At 46.1% G+C, this 18,271-nt stretch overlaps 1 protein-coding gene and 1 non-coding gene across 2 annotated transcripts in view; one reads left to right on the top strand and one right to left on the bottom strand.

Annotated features, from left to right (window-relative positions):
* Nucleotides 1–18,271, top strand: part of SEL1L3 (SEL1L family member 3) — a 97,972-nt gene that overhangs the window by 41,046 nt on the left and 38,655 nt on the right. The window contains exons 10-11 of the mRNA XM_074349618.1: nt 10,370–10,581; nt 11,823–12,002. Coding sequence (XP_074205719.1) covers nt 10,370–10,581; nt 11,823–12,002 — 392 coding nt within the window. The remainder of the gene's footprint in view (nt 1–10,369; nt 10,582–11,822; nt 12,003–18,271) is intronic.
* On the bottom strand, nt 3,279–3,385 carry LOC123619172 (U6 spliceosomal RNA). The gene has a single exon (XR_006727712.2). It is a non-coding gene; the product is annotated as a U6 spliceosomal RNA (small nuclear RNA).

The following is an 18,271-nucleotide window of genomic DNA, read 5'->3' on the forward strand; positions in this document are numbered from 1 at the left end:
CTGGAAAATTTTGGCTTTCCCTTGTAGGTGACAGGGACTCGCTGAAGGGTTTCAAGCAGGGGATAGAGGCATGATCAGATTTGGGTTTTTGTGGTCACCCTTGGCAGCAGTGGGAGGTTGAGGGAGATGAACTAGAGGGGTGTGGAGCCGGACACAGGGGTCCACTGCATGGTCCAGGGAGGAGAGGTTGCAGGCTTGAATGGGACAGAGTGATGGAGACGGAGCCCAGGGATGTAAAGGGGTTGGCTCGGAAGGACTTCATGACTGCCTGGATCCCGGTGAGGGAGGCCACATGGAGTTGGGGACAGCATAGCCTCTGAAGCCAGGTGACCTCGTTCCGATTTTCACTTAGCCCTTGCTAGCTGTGTGATCTTAGGCAAGATACCTTGTTTCTCTGAGCCTCAGTTTCCTCATCTGCAAAATGGGAGTTCGAATAGTCCTTCTCTCCTAGTGTTGGATTAAATGAATTGATACTTAGACGAGTATCAGCACTTAGTAAACTCGATGTAAGCAGCATTTCTCAACCTTGGCACCACTGACATTTCAGACTGGGTAATTTGTCATTGTGAGAGGTCTGTCCTGTGCATTATAGGATGTTTAGCTACACTTCTGGTCGCTACTCACTGAATGCCAGCAGCACTCACTACCCACCCATGGCTCCCCCTCTCAAGTATGATAACCCAAAATGTCTCCAGACATTGCCAAGTGTCCCCAAGGAGGCCAAATCGCCCCCAGTTGAGAATCACTGCTGTGTAAGTGTTATATTCTTATTACCCGGCAGAGAAAATTCTTGGGTTTTTGTGGGTGGTGGCGGGGCTGCCCCCTGAGACAGGCGAACAGAAGAAGGAGATGCATGTTGGAGAGGGTAGGCTAAACGGGCTAAAACCACATCCACCTCAGCACTGGTTTCATGAGATTTCTGATATATTTAAATACAGTTTTGCTGATTGGGAACAGAAGTGAATCATTCTCACAAAACATTCTTTTTAAAGCAAATACTCTCGATAAAAAGTGTTTTCATGTTATCTTTATAGCTCAGAAGTTTTGCTTATAAGAATTTAGAAGGATTTTATTCTCTGTGGAAGCCTGGAAAGGGAGCTAATTAAAAACCCAGATCAGGAGCCCTCAAACCTGAAGGCTTCCTGGGCTGCAATGCCTTGGAGCTGTCACACTGCAGCACAGAAACGCCCTCTGTTTGACTTCCGGGGGGGCCCCCATCCGTGATGGGAGATGGGGCTCAAAGCCAGATTTGCCACTTTGGGGCCCACGGCTGGTGCCCAGCCAGCCAGTTGAGTCCTTCTGGTGCCAAGTCTGCTTAGATCAGTGCCAACAAACGTATCCTTGAGGGGCCTATGTCTCTGGGCACACAGCCACCTCTTTTCCTCTTCTCCTACCATTTCCTGGGGCCCAGGAGCAGGCCGAGCGGAAGGGCAAGAAGGGTAGGCAGATCTCCAGAGCCCACCTCAGGCCCCCATTCTGCCTTCAGCCCCTATTTTACCAGTCCCATCCATAGGGACTGGGGAACCTTCTGCAGAGATAAGGCACTCACTCCTCATTGCAGTTCATCTCTCACTGGCACACGGCCCGTGCGTGGCGCTATCATAGCGTCCTCTGGCTAACCCTGGAGAGTGGTGTCACACATTGTGCCCCATTTCTAACAGTCCTGAGAAAAATGCAGAAAATTTGATTTTGTAAATTGAGAGTTAAAAAAAAAAACTTCACAAGTTTACATTATTTACATATCTTTACTCTGGTCTCCTATAAAAAGAGTAGTAGTCAGACGGGTGTGACTGTGTGTCTATTCCTGGTGCCTCACATACCTTTTCTTCCAAGTTTATCTTGCCGTGAGTGTCTAGCGGCTTTGGAGGGCTTGGGGCCACTCGAGTCAATAGGAACTATGTTCGCATCATGTTTTCTGCTGCTGGCCTGAGCTGTTTGGTCCTGCTGACTTTCCTAGAACACCCTCATCGTATTACATTTCCCGTATCTGAGCTGAGCTACAAGAACGGACCCAAGTATCAGATGTTGGCTGCTTGGAATGTCTGCTGTAGGAACTGAGTGGGCGCAGTAACAGATAAGGAATTTAACTATGTGAGCAGCTCCTTAAGTCGCTCACATCACAACCTTCCATTCATTCACTCTAAACACGTATTGACTAAGTGGTCCCTGTGAGCCAGGAGAGAACAAAGATACAGCCGTGTTTTGAATGAGAGTTACTTAGGCTCAGTGCAAGGAAAAATGTCAGGTCCCGTAGTGCTCACAAAGGGAATTAATTGGTGAAATTAGTTTTTGCAGGCATTAAAAAATACACATATATGACAGCGTGAGACAGTGGCCTGTGATCTCTGCTTCTTTGCCACAGAGACACCGTTTTCTTGGCCGCATCGCATCACGTATTTGGCCAATCCCACTTCCAGGCGGCTACGCGTACGTGTGTCAGGCTTCAGTGTTTTCTCCCCACGCTGTGTGGTTTTAGATGGATCACTGCTCCCGTTCCAAGCCAACAGTGCGCTTCAAAGGAGCTGTGAGAGCGTTGCAGGGGGTGGAGAGTTAGAAGCCTGGGCTTTCTCAACAACCAGTGGGAGTGTCCTCTGCATCCTAGCCCAGTGAGACCAGGAGTGGCCACCAAGTCCATTGTTCCCAAAAGACTGAGCTCTGTTTTTCTACTACAAAAAAGAATTGCCGAATATTCACACCCTCACTTTTGAAGGCCTGTAATTAAAAAATGTTTTTTGAAACAACAAGTTCCTGCACGATAGTGCAGGGAACAATATCCAGTACCTTGCAATAGCCTATAATGAAAAAGAATGTGAAAATGAATATATATGTATATGTATAACTGAATCACTATGCTGTACACCAGAAATGAGCACAACATTGTAAATCGACTATACTTCAATTAAAAAAAAAAAAAAAAGAAACGGTGGTAAAAGACACATAACGTAAAATTCCCCACTGTAACCATTTTCAAGTGTGCCCTTCAGTAGAGTTAAGTACGTTCACATTGTTGCATAATCAGGTCTCTAGAACTTCTTCATCCTGCAAAACTGAAACTCTGCACTCATTAAACCACAAACCCCCATCCTGCTCCCACCCCCCAGGCCCTGGGAACCACCATTCTCCTTTCTGTCTCTATGAACCTGATGAGCAAGGTGCCTCATATGAGTGGAACCACATAGTATTTGTCTTTCTGTGACTAGCTTATGTCACTTAGCATAAAGTCCTCAAGGTCTATCCATGTTGTAGCCTGCATCAAAAATCTTCATCTTTTTTTTTTTTTTAATACGAAATGCTTCACAAATTTGTGTGTCATCCTTGTGCAGGGGCCACGTTAATCTTCTCTGTGTCGTGTCAATTTTAGTGTCCGCGCTGCCGAAGCGAGCACAGAATCTTCTTCATTTTTAAGGCTGAATAATATTCCACAGGATGCATCTACCACATTGTGTTTATTCATTCATCTGTTAGTGGACACTTGGGTTGCTTCCCCCCTTGGCTATTGTGAATAGTGCTGCTTTGAACATGTGTGCAAGTATCTCTTCAGGACTTGGCTTTCAATTCTTTCAGATATATACTCAGAGGTCGACTTGCTGGACCATCTGGTAGTTCTGGGTTTAATCTTTTAAGGAACCATTGTACTGTTCTCAATAGGGGCTGCAGCATCTTACATTCCCGTCAGCAGTGTGCAACGGTTCCCGCTTCTCCACGTGCTCACCAACACCTGTTACCTTCCGGGGTTTTGATAGTAGCCATCCTCACAGGTGTGGAGTGTAATTTATGTTTGTAATTTACAGACTAGGGAAAGTCTGGCTTCATAGGAATTAAGAACATAATGCTTTCATGAAGTGACAGCATCTGTGAAAGAGCTTCATGGACAGAAAGGTACCCTGCAGAGATAAGAGATAGGGTCGCTCGAATAGAGCTCATCTCGTCTGCCTTGAGTTGTAGCTCTTTGATCCTCTGTGTGTCTGTCACTTGCTCAGTCGAGCTTGTTGAGGGTCGTGCAAGAAGTGTGCATATCCCCTTACACTTCCTGTTCTTGCACCGTGTCTGCAGTGGTGCTGGGCATCTGTTAGCTGCTTAGTTATCAGTCCTTCTTCCGTGTGACCCTCACTGCACATTTCTGCACCACTCCCCTCAGAGAGCACACCTCACTCTCCCACGCTCCTCGGCTTGCCTGCCCTGTGGGCAGCCTCCAAGTCCAAGCTCAGTTACTGCCTCCTTGCATCATCCTTCCTGTCCCCCCCAGGCAGTCGGCTCCATCTCCCAGGCTCTCCTTGCCACTTTGTAGGTCTCTCTTTAACAGGACCGGTCTTACTGCGTTACAATACTGATTTGCCTGTCTGATCCCATAGTGAGGCTTAGACATCTTCAAAGACAGCAACAGGATCTAGGGGTTTTTTGTTGAAGACCCTCAATAAGCATTCTTGAGTCACTGAACACACTCCAAATGAATACGTGATCCCATTGTAAGCACTAAAAGCATCTCTTGGGCGTCTGTGAACCACTGAAAGAACAAGGAACTTGACTTCCAGGAGATACAAGGTCTGCGCTGGCCACGCCATGACGCCAATCCAGACTGATACATTTTTCTCTTTTCTCACACACTTCCTCAGCCTGCTCCACCTCAGGAGCTGCCATCCTGGCTCTGAAAACACCTTTACAAAATAGTCCTGTTTCCCAGGTCAGTCGGGATGCTGTCAACCAACCCTCTCTCATCAACAAAAGCAGACCAGAATCCTTCTCAGTCTCTGCACACCCATCATGAAAGAATTCCCAAAATTCAGCCCTCATGGTTCTTGCTTTCATGTATCTGTAGCCTTGTTGCTGAAGTGTACAGGTTGCCAGGTGTAAAACAGCCCTAAGGGACATGCAAACCCAGCTTGGCACCCATGCATTGAGTGCCTCCAAGCCCTGCGCTGGGCCCTGGGGCCACTGTAATGAAAAGTGTGGACCGGCCCACACATGACTCTCTGCCAAGGGCCGCGTGTGCGGAGGGGGGAGGCTTTTTACGTATTGACAGCTGATGCGCCAAGCCAATGTGAAATGCAGCTGTCCCCACTGGTGGTTCCCACTCTGAAGTGTCACAGGACTTGTTCCCCGCCATCCAGAGCCAGCACGCCTTTGCTTTAAAGACGGTAGCCCTCCTCAGGGCACCCGGCTGTGGTGCACATAGATGTGCGGCGCGCTCGTCCTGCCCCCTGGCATTACGGAACCTCGGCTCAGCATCCTGATTTCCTTGCTTGGTCCAGGAATTCTCCCGTGCTGCTCTGTCCTGAAGTTCACCGCTCTCTAGGCTCTGGGTGGCATCCAACACAAGACCCCACATTCGAGACTTCAGGGGGAGCATACTGATGGGTCGACCTCTCTGTTGTTTCCTGGAGAACTGCCAATTCCCTAGGAAAATGGCTCCTGTCAGAGCATAGGAATTGCCCTATTAGCATTTGGGCTTTTTCTATTGCAAGGATGGGAGTCTTTTAGTATGCAAGCTTTTTCATCACTTAAGAGGTGTGCTGGCTGTTTCTTTTACTCTCCTGTCACACCTTTCTTGTCAAAATGGAACCCTTTGAATTCCAAAACCTTGTGATCAGGGCTTTGGCATCTGGGAAGAGAGGTGGTGGGAACTGAGCTGGGAAGAGGCTGTAGGAATGGCAGTGCCAGGCAGGGCTCTGGCCAGAGAGCCGGCAGTGGTAGGAAGGAGTGAGCAAGAACACAAAGGCTCAGGTGCATGTGGGACTCAAAGGCAGGAGGGCCAGGTAAGCGAGACAGGTGAGCCGGCCAGCCCGCCCCACCGGACATCTGCCCCGAGGCCAGAACTGAGTACTCCCCTTCTTCCTTTCATGCTGGGCTGGGCCCCTTTGAGCCCACGGGAGCTGGTGACTGTGGCTACAGGACGGCTGGGATCTGCCCGCAGATGGTTCTCGGGAGGAGGCCAAGTCTGAGGCCTGGACTCCCAGGGCTGAGACCATCTGCGTTGCTTCTTCAGGACCACAGCCTGACTTCTGCCCCGGGCCTCGGAGAGCTGAGTGCAGGGGACCGGGGTCCTCTGCATGATGTGCTGAGGGGTGGCTGGCTGCACTAAGGTCATTCTAGCTTGTTTCTAACTCTTATTTTTGCCAACAGTTGCACTGTTTATTTGGAGACTAGCATGCAGAGCACGGAAAAGATAGAAACACAATGATGTTATATAATAATGCCAGGATACTGTGTCCTTTCGTAGCTATGTTTACTCTTGTTCATTGAAGGACTATTATCTCATTTTGTCTTAATTTAAGAAAGCAAATATTACCATTTAAAAAAATACAGAGAGAGAGAGAGTAAGAGAAAGGGAAGGAGAGAGGGAGTGGAGAAGGGAGGGAGAGAAATTACGTGTTTAAAACCAGAAAACCTGCACAGTATAGAAAAGTACAAATATTTTACTTCTTTTTTGTTATTGAAGTACAGTCAGTTACAATGTGTCAATTTCTGGTGTACAGCACAATGTCCCAGTCATGCATGTACATACATATACTCATTTTCATATTCTTTTTCATTAAAAGTTATTACAAGGTATTGAATATAGTTCCCTGTGAATAGTTTACTTCTGAGAGAGAAGTAAGCCACCTCTTGAGGTCTCAGGAACCCAGCAGGGCTCACTGAGTCAGAATGCAAATGAAGAATGTGCCCTGCTTTTTTAGGCTAGGAAACGTAGTGAGGATCTTCCCTCTTCTGGTTAAATGATATTTTCTCCTTTCACTCCACGCCCCGCCTTTCAAACTTCTACTCTGGTTGCATTACACCTTTTGGAAGCTTGGAACGAAAAATGACTTTCCTATCGATGTCCTGTTCCCCTCCCAAGGAAAGAGTCTGCCTTTCTCCTCCTGAATTCTCAATCAGACTCGACTCTGGCTTCCTCAGTATGTGACTACCTGCTCATTTTCTGCTTTTTGCCTCTTTTAATGAAGAGCGCACATACAATGACCTTATGGCATGGCTGGAAAAAAAGAAAAAACAGCAAAATAGAAACTGCTGGGCTACTTGGAAAATAGCAAGAGTTGATCAGTGGTGGTGCCTTTTGTTTCCTTGGCTTCTGGTGCAGGAAGAAAGGAAAATGGGAAAATGGCTCCTACTTCTACTTTGTTTGTTTTTTGGTATATCATTAATCTCCATAAACAAGGCATGTTTTTTAGTTACAGATCGACTAGAAAAAAATGCATATGCTAAACCAGATGGGTGAAATGAACAGTTTTGGTAAACTGATTTTTAAATTGCCAGTTTTACAAGATCACCAGTGGCATCAGAGCTTTGATTTTGTGCCACATTTGGAATTTGAACTTTCAAGAATGTGCAAAATGAGTGGTTTTCCTTTAGAATTATTATAATTTTATTATTATATTCACTAGTGCAGAAAATTGTCTAGATTCTTTTGCAGAGAAAATACTGATTGGTAATGTTTGAGGGGAGTTAAGAATTTTAATGGGTAAAAGAAATAATGCAGGCTTTTCAACCTGCCTGCGTTTCAGTCTGCAGTCTTGTGTGTGTGCACGCTAAGGATTTGAGCTTTGTAAGGATTCCTCTGCTGCTCCATATCGTCCAGCAGTCCCAGCTACATGGGCACTCCGGCTAATGATTTCTGGGGTTCTGTGCCAGAGGTCAGCAGGGCAAGTGTTTCATTTGGAGCTTCATTTGGTTTGGAGTCTCTTCTCTCCTCTGAGCCCACAAAGCCCATGTCCGTGGGTACTCAGGCAAAACTGATCATCTTAGTTATGTCTTTGGCAGAGCAGGTGAGGCTGGGATGAACTGTTAATAAAATGTTAATGTCTCTTTGCTCAGAATGTGTAGAAAGGGGCATCTGAGATGAATATGCATTTAAAAGTAAATATACGAAGAAATAGGAGTGGGCTTTATTTTGCAACTCCATCTGAGTGCTGCAGGGCGTACTGAATCCAGGGGACAAGGTTCTTATCCTGTCTAAGTGTTGGGTAGGATGAATTTCATCTCTCAACTATGCAAAGGGAAAATCCAAAATGAGATCTCCAGACTCCTGGTGGAAAATGGTGTTATTATTCAGATCCATCGCAACAAACGAGCAGAGGGAAATGCTCAAGGATGTTCATGGCTGTGTAGTTGGTTATAACAAAAACACTGGAAGCAACCTGAGTCTAAAAGTAGAAAACTGATTGGGAAAACATCACTGCTATAGAATGCAATACTATGGAAACTTTAGAAAGAATGAGCCTCTGACTGCCATGGATGGGTATTCGTGGTATGTGGTTAATGTAAAAAAGAAAGTTGATAGATAACCAACAAGGATTTACTGTACAGCACAGGGAACTATATTCAATATCTTGCCATAACCTATAATGGAAAAGAATCGGAAAATGAATGTATATGTATACATATACATATATCTCAGAATCATTTTGTTGTACACGTGAAACTAACACAATATTGTAAATTAACTATAGTTCAATAAAAAGTAAATTATATTCATAAGGGAAAAAAGTTGCAGGTCAGAATCTATGGGAGCTTTTTGGAAAGGAAATGTGTATGTGTGTGGGCAGACAGATGTGTAATGAATATTGTCTATGCCAAGGAGAAGTCTGGAAGCATATACACCAAGCTTTTAACATTTTGTCTTCACTGTTAAAGAAGGATTAGGAGAGAGGGGCTTCTGTTTTTGTTTTATACAAATCTACATTGTTTGACTTTTTTTTATATCGTGTGGCAATTTTGTAGGGATTTAAAAAAATGGAGCAAACTCCATTTGCTTAGTAAAGAGGCTTTTTTTCAGCACCTGCTGCTTGGGATGGGAGAGAGTAAAAGCAGATCCAAGCTGCTGCTTCTCAGAAACCCAGAGAGCTGGGGTGAGGGTTTCCCGGAGCCAGAAGAGGGGACTGCCTTGGCTCTGGCTGGACGTGGTGGCTGGGCTTCTTCCCCACAGCTTAGCAAGTAAAGGCATGTGCCCCCCTCTCAGGGGCAGGCAGCCCCCCTATGTGCCCAAAGGGATTGCCACCAGCTCATAAATAATGGCTTGAGTTTCACAGTTTCATCCGTGGGTCCCACTGGCTTCTGTGTTTAGCATCCACCTCTGCAAAGGAATTGCCCTTAAATCTAATCTCAAATCCTCCCATTGAGAGTTTTCCCCGTTGGAAACTCGTCTCTATTTATTCCTTGATGGAGTGCTGATAAAGTCTCCTGTTGCCTCCTGCAAGTTGTTAGTAACATTGTAATTTCAGATGGAATGAAGAAAACCAAAGAAGAATGTTGGACATAACTCTTAGGGAGAGAAAATTTTAGTTTTGAATCAGTTTCCCGTATCTCTTTAAATAGAAATAATACCTGTGCAATTCTATATGGCCTTTTGTAACACAGCATCTAATAGATGAACAGAATAGAAGAGCAAACATTCATTGACTAAATTAATAAACAATAGAGATGAATAATGTAGACAGACTTCGAAAGACTATAACACACTGTAGGGCCATAGGACTTGCTTATTTGAATTTGTTTGTCAGTTTATGGAAGGATTAGGTAAAAGGAAGTATCATATAGCTTAAAGCGGTTAGGTAGAGATCTCTGCCCGTGGTGGTAAGGTACTTATTAAGACAGCTGGTTGCCTGTTAGTCAGGAGGTAGGTGTAGCAGAGTGAGTGGGAGTCTGGCTTTTGTGACCTGCCAAACTGGATTCTAAGTTTGGCTCAGCCACTTGCCAGCTTCTGTAATTTTAGACAAGTTAGTTGACTTCTCCAGGCTTCAATCTCCTCATCTGAAAAATGAGGACACTAATAATAGTACCTGCCTCATAAAATTGTTTTGGATTCCATGACGTAATTTGCATAAGACACCCAACCCACTATTGGGCATCTTATAAGCCCTCAATAAAAGTTGACTCATTCTTTTTATTGTATTTAGAAACCTGCAAGAAAACCTGGAGGCAAAAAATGATAAGAAAGCATCTCAAAATAAGGTTCTTGTGCTCAACTTTTTAGAGCAGCACCTAGGAACTATTTCTGAGATAAAACACACTCTTCCTCAGAGTCTTAGAGGCGAAAAAAAAAGTCTCTCTGCAGTTTCGGTGGTCCTGATTTGGTGGGGAGTTACACTGAGTAAATTACTCTCTTGAGGTACTCTCTCAGCTCTAGAAGGCACATCCTTTTCCCCTGGATACTAGGCTGTCATTTAGAGCCCGAGGAAAAGCTATTTACAGAATGACATCCTGGCATCCCCCAAGGGTTTGATTTACCTCCCTGGAAGGTGGTATATATCAAGGCACTGCAGGCCCAGTCATATTAATAACTCAGGTAGTTTAATTGGCTTTTCCCACTTCTTCTTAAAGCCATGTCGATTCCGTGGTAGTTAATTGTGTGTGCTGTGAATTGTGTTATTTACAGTGCCAAGGAACCAAAATGAATCTGTATTAGAAATCGGTGGGAGGATATTCGAGAAGGCTGTTAAGAGACTCTCCAGTGTTGATGGTCTTCACCAAATTAGCTCTGTCGTCCCCTTTCTGATGGATGCCAGCTGCTGTGGGTACCATAAAGCATCCTACTACCTCGCAGTCTTCTATGAAACTGGATTAAACGTACCCCGGGATCAGCTGCAGGTAGAGTATTTCACGGGTTCCAGGAACATCAGTCACCTGCGTTATATTTGCAGAGTAATGCCCTCATGCCCCTGGTGGAAGTGGACGTGTTCATGCTCCCTGGAGTCCTTTAAAATCTTTACACTCAAGAAAAACAGCCTAGGGCTGTGTCAAGTGCAGGATCTGCTGCTTTTGGTGAGTGAAAAAGGGCGCTTCATCCCTTTCGGGGCCTAGGCATGGGGATATGACTGGCACACTGTTGAAGAAATAGTCCGGGCGGGGCTTACCAGCATCCCAGTCCTTCAAGAACAGCTGCCTCTTACCCAATTCTTGTAACTGTTCTGGCTGTGGGTCCATTATCCCAAATGACCTTTTAGCTAAGTGCCGTAATTTGGACCTCTAAGCCAAGTATTGTCGCATCCAGCCTTCTGCCATTAAAATAAAATAAAATAAATAAAATAAAAGTCATACCAGACAGTTTCTTTCATGGTGTTGATCCCGAGTTTATTATGCAACCGTTCTAACATTTGGAATCACGCTGTTGTAAGCGCTGCTAAATGGCCCCCGACCACTTTCAGTTACTGTATTTGTACACGCGGTTGTTCGCCCTGGATTTGAAGAGACTCAGACTGCTTAGGCCTTCCCAGTTGGTCCCCTGTTCCTTCTTTTTGCGTGTCTCTGGCTCATAGAAGCTTGTTAACTGATGGCATGCTTTCCCGAGTCCCTCAGGTAATCCCCGCCAAGGTGGAAGAGTGCGGAAGATTCTAGCCTTGTCTCTGCCACAGAGTGGCTGGTAAGCCAAGGACATGAGACTTCAACTCTGAAATGAGGTTGTTGGACCGGTTGATCGCCAAAGACTTCCCAACCCTGATGTTCTGAGAGTATGAGGCTGGACACGGCCCACTAGTCAGATCGTCTGGCCGTAGGTGACGTAGCTGAAGCAGACCAGGATCCCTAGAACAGTTGGCAGAGACATAAAGAGACACTGTGAGATAAGTCAGGGGAAGACCGCTGTTTGCACTAAGAAAAGAACAAAGGAATTCTAAGCTGTTAGACATGGAGGAGGACAAATAGCTGGAAATTTGTAAACCATGTGGAAACTTTTGTGGCTTCTTTTCACAAGTGTTTTTTAGAAGGTACATTTAATGTGTTTCTGGAATGACTAGGCACCTATAGAGGGATGGAGCAGATGACCTTTTAGCCTTAGGATTTTATGACCCTTTTCTACACTCTTGTGAACGCTGTCAATTTCTCCCCAACAGGGCATGTTGTATAGTTTGATTGGAGGCCAGGGCAGTGAGAGGCTGTCTTCGATGAACCTTGGGTACAAACACTACCAGGGCATTGATCACTACCCCCTGGACTGGGAGCTGTCCTATGCTTACTACAGCAACATTGCCACGAAGACACCCCTTGACCAGCACACGCTGCAAGGAGATCAGGTACAAGAGAGAAGCGGGTGGACATGGTTATGGTCCTGCTTACGAGGGCTTCCTGAACAATTTTATAAAGTGTCTGCACCTGTGGCTGCTTTATTCCCTGGCCTTCAGAGTATGAGCAGAATCCAATGGAAAGGAAACCTTTCTTGCATTCTCCAGTTCATAGTTACTCACTGTGTTCTCCGGCTGAATGCAGGAACAGTCCTGCACCCATGCATGAAAAGCTTTCCGTGAGTGGGAGGACCGGTATGGGAAGGGTAAATACGGCTCTGGACAGATTTTGATTTTGAAAAAAAAAGTGTATACCAGAAACATAGGTATTTTGTCTTTGTTCCAAGACCGTGGGAAGTTGGGGTCTGGAGATGTTAGGAGAGATTGGGTTGAATTGGGTGAGGGCAGTAAGCCAAGGGCTCCTATCAATACATGACAAGCAAGCAGGGTCTACAGTACAAGGAAGCCACCTCCATCACAGCTATGTCCCTGCTGCCAGGCACCTTGAGGAGCATCAGGCCCATAGCATGAGCCTTGCTAGTGCAGTGCTCCCAGGTGACCGACAGTAGGCAAGGTTTAAAGACTCTGCCCCATCCCGGATTAAGGGCTGGATGAGGGGCTCTAACTCCAGCCCCTCATTTTGCAGGCTCGTTAGGGAAAGAAATCAGTGGCTCGTATTTTGCCCAGAAAATGTAATGTGCTACATGAGACCAACTGATGGTTTGTTTTGGGGATCGTGAATAAAAGGGTGTAAATAAAGGTGACACTGTAAGAATAGAAAGAAAGTTCCTTTTAGATGGTGGCACCCAGTAGGAGTGGACTATGACGTGGTCAGCTTCTTGGAATGTGTTTTTCTGTATCTCTTTCTCCAGAATGGATTTAAATTGTCTTGATGGTCATAACACTTGAGGTAGTTGAGTTGAGAAATGCACAGAGGTCTGTGCCGGGAGTTGGCCATTTTTTCCTGTAAAAGGCCGGATAGTAAATATTTTAGGCTTTGTTTTTATAGTCACTATTGCAACCACTCAACTCTGCCAGAGACAATATATAAACCAGTGGGTTGCTGGGTTTGTGCAGTCATTGACAGTTGGTTACTGCCTGATTGGGTTTGGCTCTGGTCTAGACCATAAACTTTTTTTTTTTAATTTTTCTGGGGGTAGTTAGGTTTATTTATCTTTTTTATGGAGGTACTGGGGATTGAACCCAGGACCTCACAGCATGCTAGGCATGCACTTTACCACTGAGCTATACCCTCCCCTAGGCCATAAACTGTTGATTTGCCTGCTTATGTTTGGTGAGCCTAGGGGACAGGTCAGGATAGTGGAATCTTAGGCAGAGCAGCTACTGGAGCCAGACCACTTACTGTTCCCTGCACTGCTGCTGCAGTGCACTCAGAAACCCCCAGTGCAGAAGACTCGTGCTTTGATGATTGAGAATAAATGGTTTCTGGAAAAGAAATCTACAGTGGCCACTGGATAGTTATGAAATAAACAACTCAAAGATATATGTTGTCAGTGAACATTAAACATGAGTCAAGATATAAAACACCAAGAGCCTGTCTATAGAGACATTCTAACTCCTTTAGAAGATAATGATTTCTTCTGAATGAACTGACACACTCTTATTGCCATCTGCATTCTCTCAGCGTATATACGCTACGTGCAAAATTTGCCCTCAATTTGACAGGAATTAATTTGTTAATTGATAAAAGCTTTTTGGAAAAAAAATTATTCTGAAAACACATGCATACGAAATCAAGCTACAAAATAATATTGCCATTGTTCTGCTAAGCCTGAATGTGTTAATAGTGTCCTATATGTATATACTGTACTTTCAGGAATTCTCATGCAGCATAAATTAGCAACGGGAAATGGTATGTTGCTAACAAGCCCCTTTTCTTTTGAAGATTTGGCATATGAAATGTTATGATTATGAAAGAAAATGTTTAATTGGTCAGAACCAGAGAAGATGAATAGAGATGATCTATCTTGCAGCTGGGAAGTCGTATGATTAAGACTCATAGATAGGAATTATACAGTTAGAAGAGTTGTATCGTAGCTCATTTTCTTAAGAATGTGTAATTAATGGCTTCTGGAGAATTTCAGCAGGTGTCATACGTTGATTTAAATGTCTTTTTGTTGAGAAATCTATTAATTCAACAGTGGCACATAACAAATGAGGAAATAAGGAAAACCAGACCTCTAATTAACAAACCAAGGATCCGTCAGTAACTTCCTTCTTGATTCTTGTTTCATTTTCCCTTTTATGTAACTCGTGGTTCACATCATTTCATTTTCTTTATTAGTAATCTTGTTTCACGTCACTTCTTGATGATTTAGGGAGACTCTGCTTCAGCTTAAAGACAAAGAAGATGCTAGGAGGTTTTTTGTTTTTCGGTTTTTTGTTTTTTTTGGCTTGTTTTTGTGGCTTCATCACAAATGAGTTCTCATTCTCTTCACTCCTCAGAATTCGCTCTTCCAAAAGCTTTGGTCCTCAGGCTTCTCTCTCTACATCTTCTAGAGGGTTGAGGGGTCTCACCCACACCCCTAGTTCCAACAGCCCTCCACATGCTGATGGCATGCAAACCTTTTTTTTACAACCCCATCTTCAATCTTAACACACCCCAAAGGAAACACAGCATCTCCTCCCCTCCGTTCCCTACAACACCTCAACCGATGACAGCATCGTCCATATCAGCAACTGGGGGGTCACCTGGGGGTCATCTCGGATCCCCCCATCACCCTGTCAGTCGTAATCCCTGACAGCTTTACATGCTGATTTCTCTCTCCTCCCATTTCCATCCAACGTGCTGCCGCCACCCACAGTTGTCCATCGTCTCTCCCTGGAGCCACTGTGACAGCCTCCTGGATGAACTGACCCCTAAATTCATATGTTTAAGCCCTAAGTACCCCCCACCCCCTCGTATCCCAGAGTGGGACACTGTATTTGGAACTAGGGCCATTAAAGAGATAATGAAGTTACAATGGAGTCATTAAGTGGCCCTGCTCCAGTGTGACTGGTGTCCTTACAAGGAGAGGAGACTAAGACACAGATGAAACAGAGGAACATGTGAGGACACAGCTAAGCAGAGGGGCCTCAGAAGAACCTAAACCTGCCAGCATCTTGATCTTGGGCTCCCAGCCTCCAGAAGTGTAAGAAAATACAGTTCTATTGTTTAAGCCACACGCGGTCTGTGTACTTTGTAATGGCGATCCTGGCCTATGAACCCACCTCCTAACTGGCCTTTCTGTCGCCAGTCTTGTCCCTTCCCATTCTCTTCCCACCGAGGCCGAAGGGGGCTGTTGGCAGTGGAGATTCCCAGCGTGGCTATACATCAGAGTTGTGTGGGGGCTCAGAGAGCACCTCTGTGCAGCTCCACCCCATGTCCTGTGGAAGGGACAGAGGGTGGTCCCAGTCATGTAATATGCACACGTGTACGTGTACTTTTAGACAGCTCTTCGGATGATCTAACGTGCAATCAGTGTTGAGAAGGACTGACCCGGAAGCACTAAGTCCCGCTCGTCACTTGGCACAGGAGTTGTTCCTTGATCTGGTTTCTCTCTGCTTCCCCAGCCTCAGTTCTCAGCAATCCCTGCTTGATCTGCCCTCTGGAAATACCAAGTCTATGGTCACACCATGCTGTTCACACCCCTGGCCCTCCTGGGTCTCCTCTGCCTGCTTTCTCCACGCCCACTCGCCTTTTCCTGTCTGCAGACTCCTCCTCCTGCTAGAACCTGGGCTCAGACGTCACCTCCTCCCTGGCTCTCCCCTTTGCTGTGCCGTCATGGTACCCGGGCACTGTGATGGCTGCTGTGTACAGGGTCTCAGAGCCGGCTCTCCCAGTAGACTGTGAGCTCCCCGAGACAGGCACCTTGTATCTTCACATCAGTGTTGCCAGTGCCCAGCACTGTGTGGACATGTAGTTGGCACTCACTGTTTACAGATGGGGTGATGGATAGGATGAGAGTGCAGAGCATCCAGTAACAGATGTAAAGTGATCATGATGTCTTGTTGACTCTCTGGTGCTTTTTGATGTGACCAGTGTTCACTGTCAACAGCAAGGACCCAGGGCACTTGGCCTTCAGCTCCGCCTCTCTTGTATTCAGCATGGGGCCTCCCCCATTTGGGGAATCCTGGGTACTTGATGCCCTATCTCTCCATCATTACAACTGATATTCCTCCATTCTTACTTTAAAATTCCTAAAATGTTAAATTTCAACAGAGAAAACCCACATCCCCTATTAGGAGCCAAACATTAAAGCTGACTTTAAATGCTCTCAGAGGAGGGCTCCTTATGGTGCTTCCCACAGGCCCTGAGAGAGAGGGTGGTTTAAGTGTAGGCTCTGAAATTACCCTGCTCCTGCGTTCCTGGGAGTGCTGGCTGAGCCGTTGTATTTCACAACTTCAGAGAATGCAGATACTCTGAAAAGTGGGGGGCCGCTGAGAGCCTTTGCTTCCCAGCTGCAAAGGCCACCACATCCTTCACCCTTCTAGCCCCCTCCCCGCTCTGCCCTCTGTCCTACCTCTCCTGTGAGCAGTGGCAGACAGCAGACATGCTGAGAACACTGCCCTTGTAGCCTGTAGGCTGAGCAGAGAGCGCGGAGGTAAAGCATGCGAAGTGTCAGCGTCCCTGGGACAGGGTGGAGCCTTCCCTGACGCTGGGTCCGGGGTGGGGTCTAAGGACTCAGAGTCTCCGGATGTTGGACCTCCTCTAACCTGGTCAGTGGGTTCTAACCCTGCGGTGTAGGAGATGAACTGCTCGTTCCAGAGACGTTGATTTCATAACATAGCAACAGAAAGAACACCCTGGAGTCACAAAAGATCCCAGAACTGGTCAGTCTGGGACTGGGTCCCTGCCAGCATCTCTCAGCTCTGCCCCCACCCTCACCCCCACTGTGGCTTCTCCACACCACGCCTCTTTCGGGATTGGTTACTTTCCCATCTGAAGCATCATTCCCTGGTCTCAAACTGTTTGCTGGACAAACAACCCAGCGCTGCTCCCTTTTAGGGACGTTCTTTCATCAGATGTCTTTGTAGATGGTTGGATTTCACAGAAAGCTCTGGGTTCATGGCCCTGACCTGGTGCCGGTTGCCACTGTGGTGACCTCACAACTGTGAAGACATGGCCACCTGCCTGGCTGACGAAGGCAGTTGTGGTGAGGCTCCAGGTCCCAGATCTGCTGCTCACTGGGTGTGCAGTTTTGATAATTCCAGTTGCTTCTCTCTCCCTGCACAGTTTTCACCCGTAAAGCGGTTGCCAGGATGGTCTACACCTCGCGTGGTTGTTACAGTGTGAATAAGAGAGTCCATATAATGTATGCTAAGCGGAGCCCAACACACACTGTAACTCTCTCAAATGTTTCCGGTCCCAGCACCCACTCCTCAAATCTATCCTTCCCATCTTCAGAAGCATCAAATTCTCTTAGATCTTTAGCTCCACAAGGTGAGGCTTGGAGCTGTGCAAAACTGCAAACACCAACAGAAAAGGTAACGTTCTAAATTGCCATTAGCCTTTTCCATGTTAGTGTGAAATAAGGACCTAAAAAATGATGAGTTGCCATTCCTGAGAGCTTACCGTGTGCCAGATGCGCTGATAAGATCTCTCACAGACAGCTCTATGAGGTCAGTTCAGGTATGGTTCCCATTTTACAGATGGTGCAACCGAGACTTAGAGAAGCCAAAGAACTTGCCCAAAGACACACTGCAAATGAATAGCAGAGCCTAGATTTGAACCTAGGTGCTTCTAACTCTTCGAACTATAAAAAATAGTGGCTAAGAGGTTGAGTGCTTTTGGTATAGCAGGTACCTGTTAAGCTCTGTTTTACGGTTGTGGAATCTCAGTCTCAGATAAATAGAGTTAGTGGCCCACGGTCCACAGGTAGTTAGTGACAAGTTAGAATCCATGTCCCCTGAGTCTGATGTGAAGAGCCGTGCTCTCAATGACCCCGCCCTGCTGCCAGGATCTATGGTCCTACCCAGAGGAGCAGGAGGGGGCTAGGTCAGGGGACAGCGGTATAAAAGATAAAAGTGTTACTTCTTCAGAGTAATGCATGGTTGCTCAGGCCCTCTGGAAGCATGGCCTTTGCCAAGAACTCCCCTCAACACTGTTAGCTGGAACTCAGGGTATACAGGGGAGATGATGAAACAGCCCACTGTTGGCTTCCTCCCAGACGCACGAGTCCTTTGCAGGGTGAGGAGGCTGACGGAGGACAGTCAGCCCCATAGCCAGCCTGGGTTTGATTCCTAAGTTTAAAGAACTAAACATATGACCTTAGATAGTT

Source organism: Camelus bactrianus, chromosome 2, assembly GCF_048773025.1.
Source record: "Camelus bactrianus isolate YW-2024 breed Bactrian camel chromosome 2, ASM4877302v1, whole genome shotgun sequence".
Classification (NCBI taxonomy): domain Eukaryota; kingdom Metazoa; phylum Chordata; class Mammalia; order Artiodactyla; family Camelidae; genus Camelus; species Camelus bactrianus.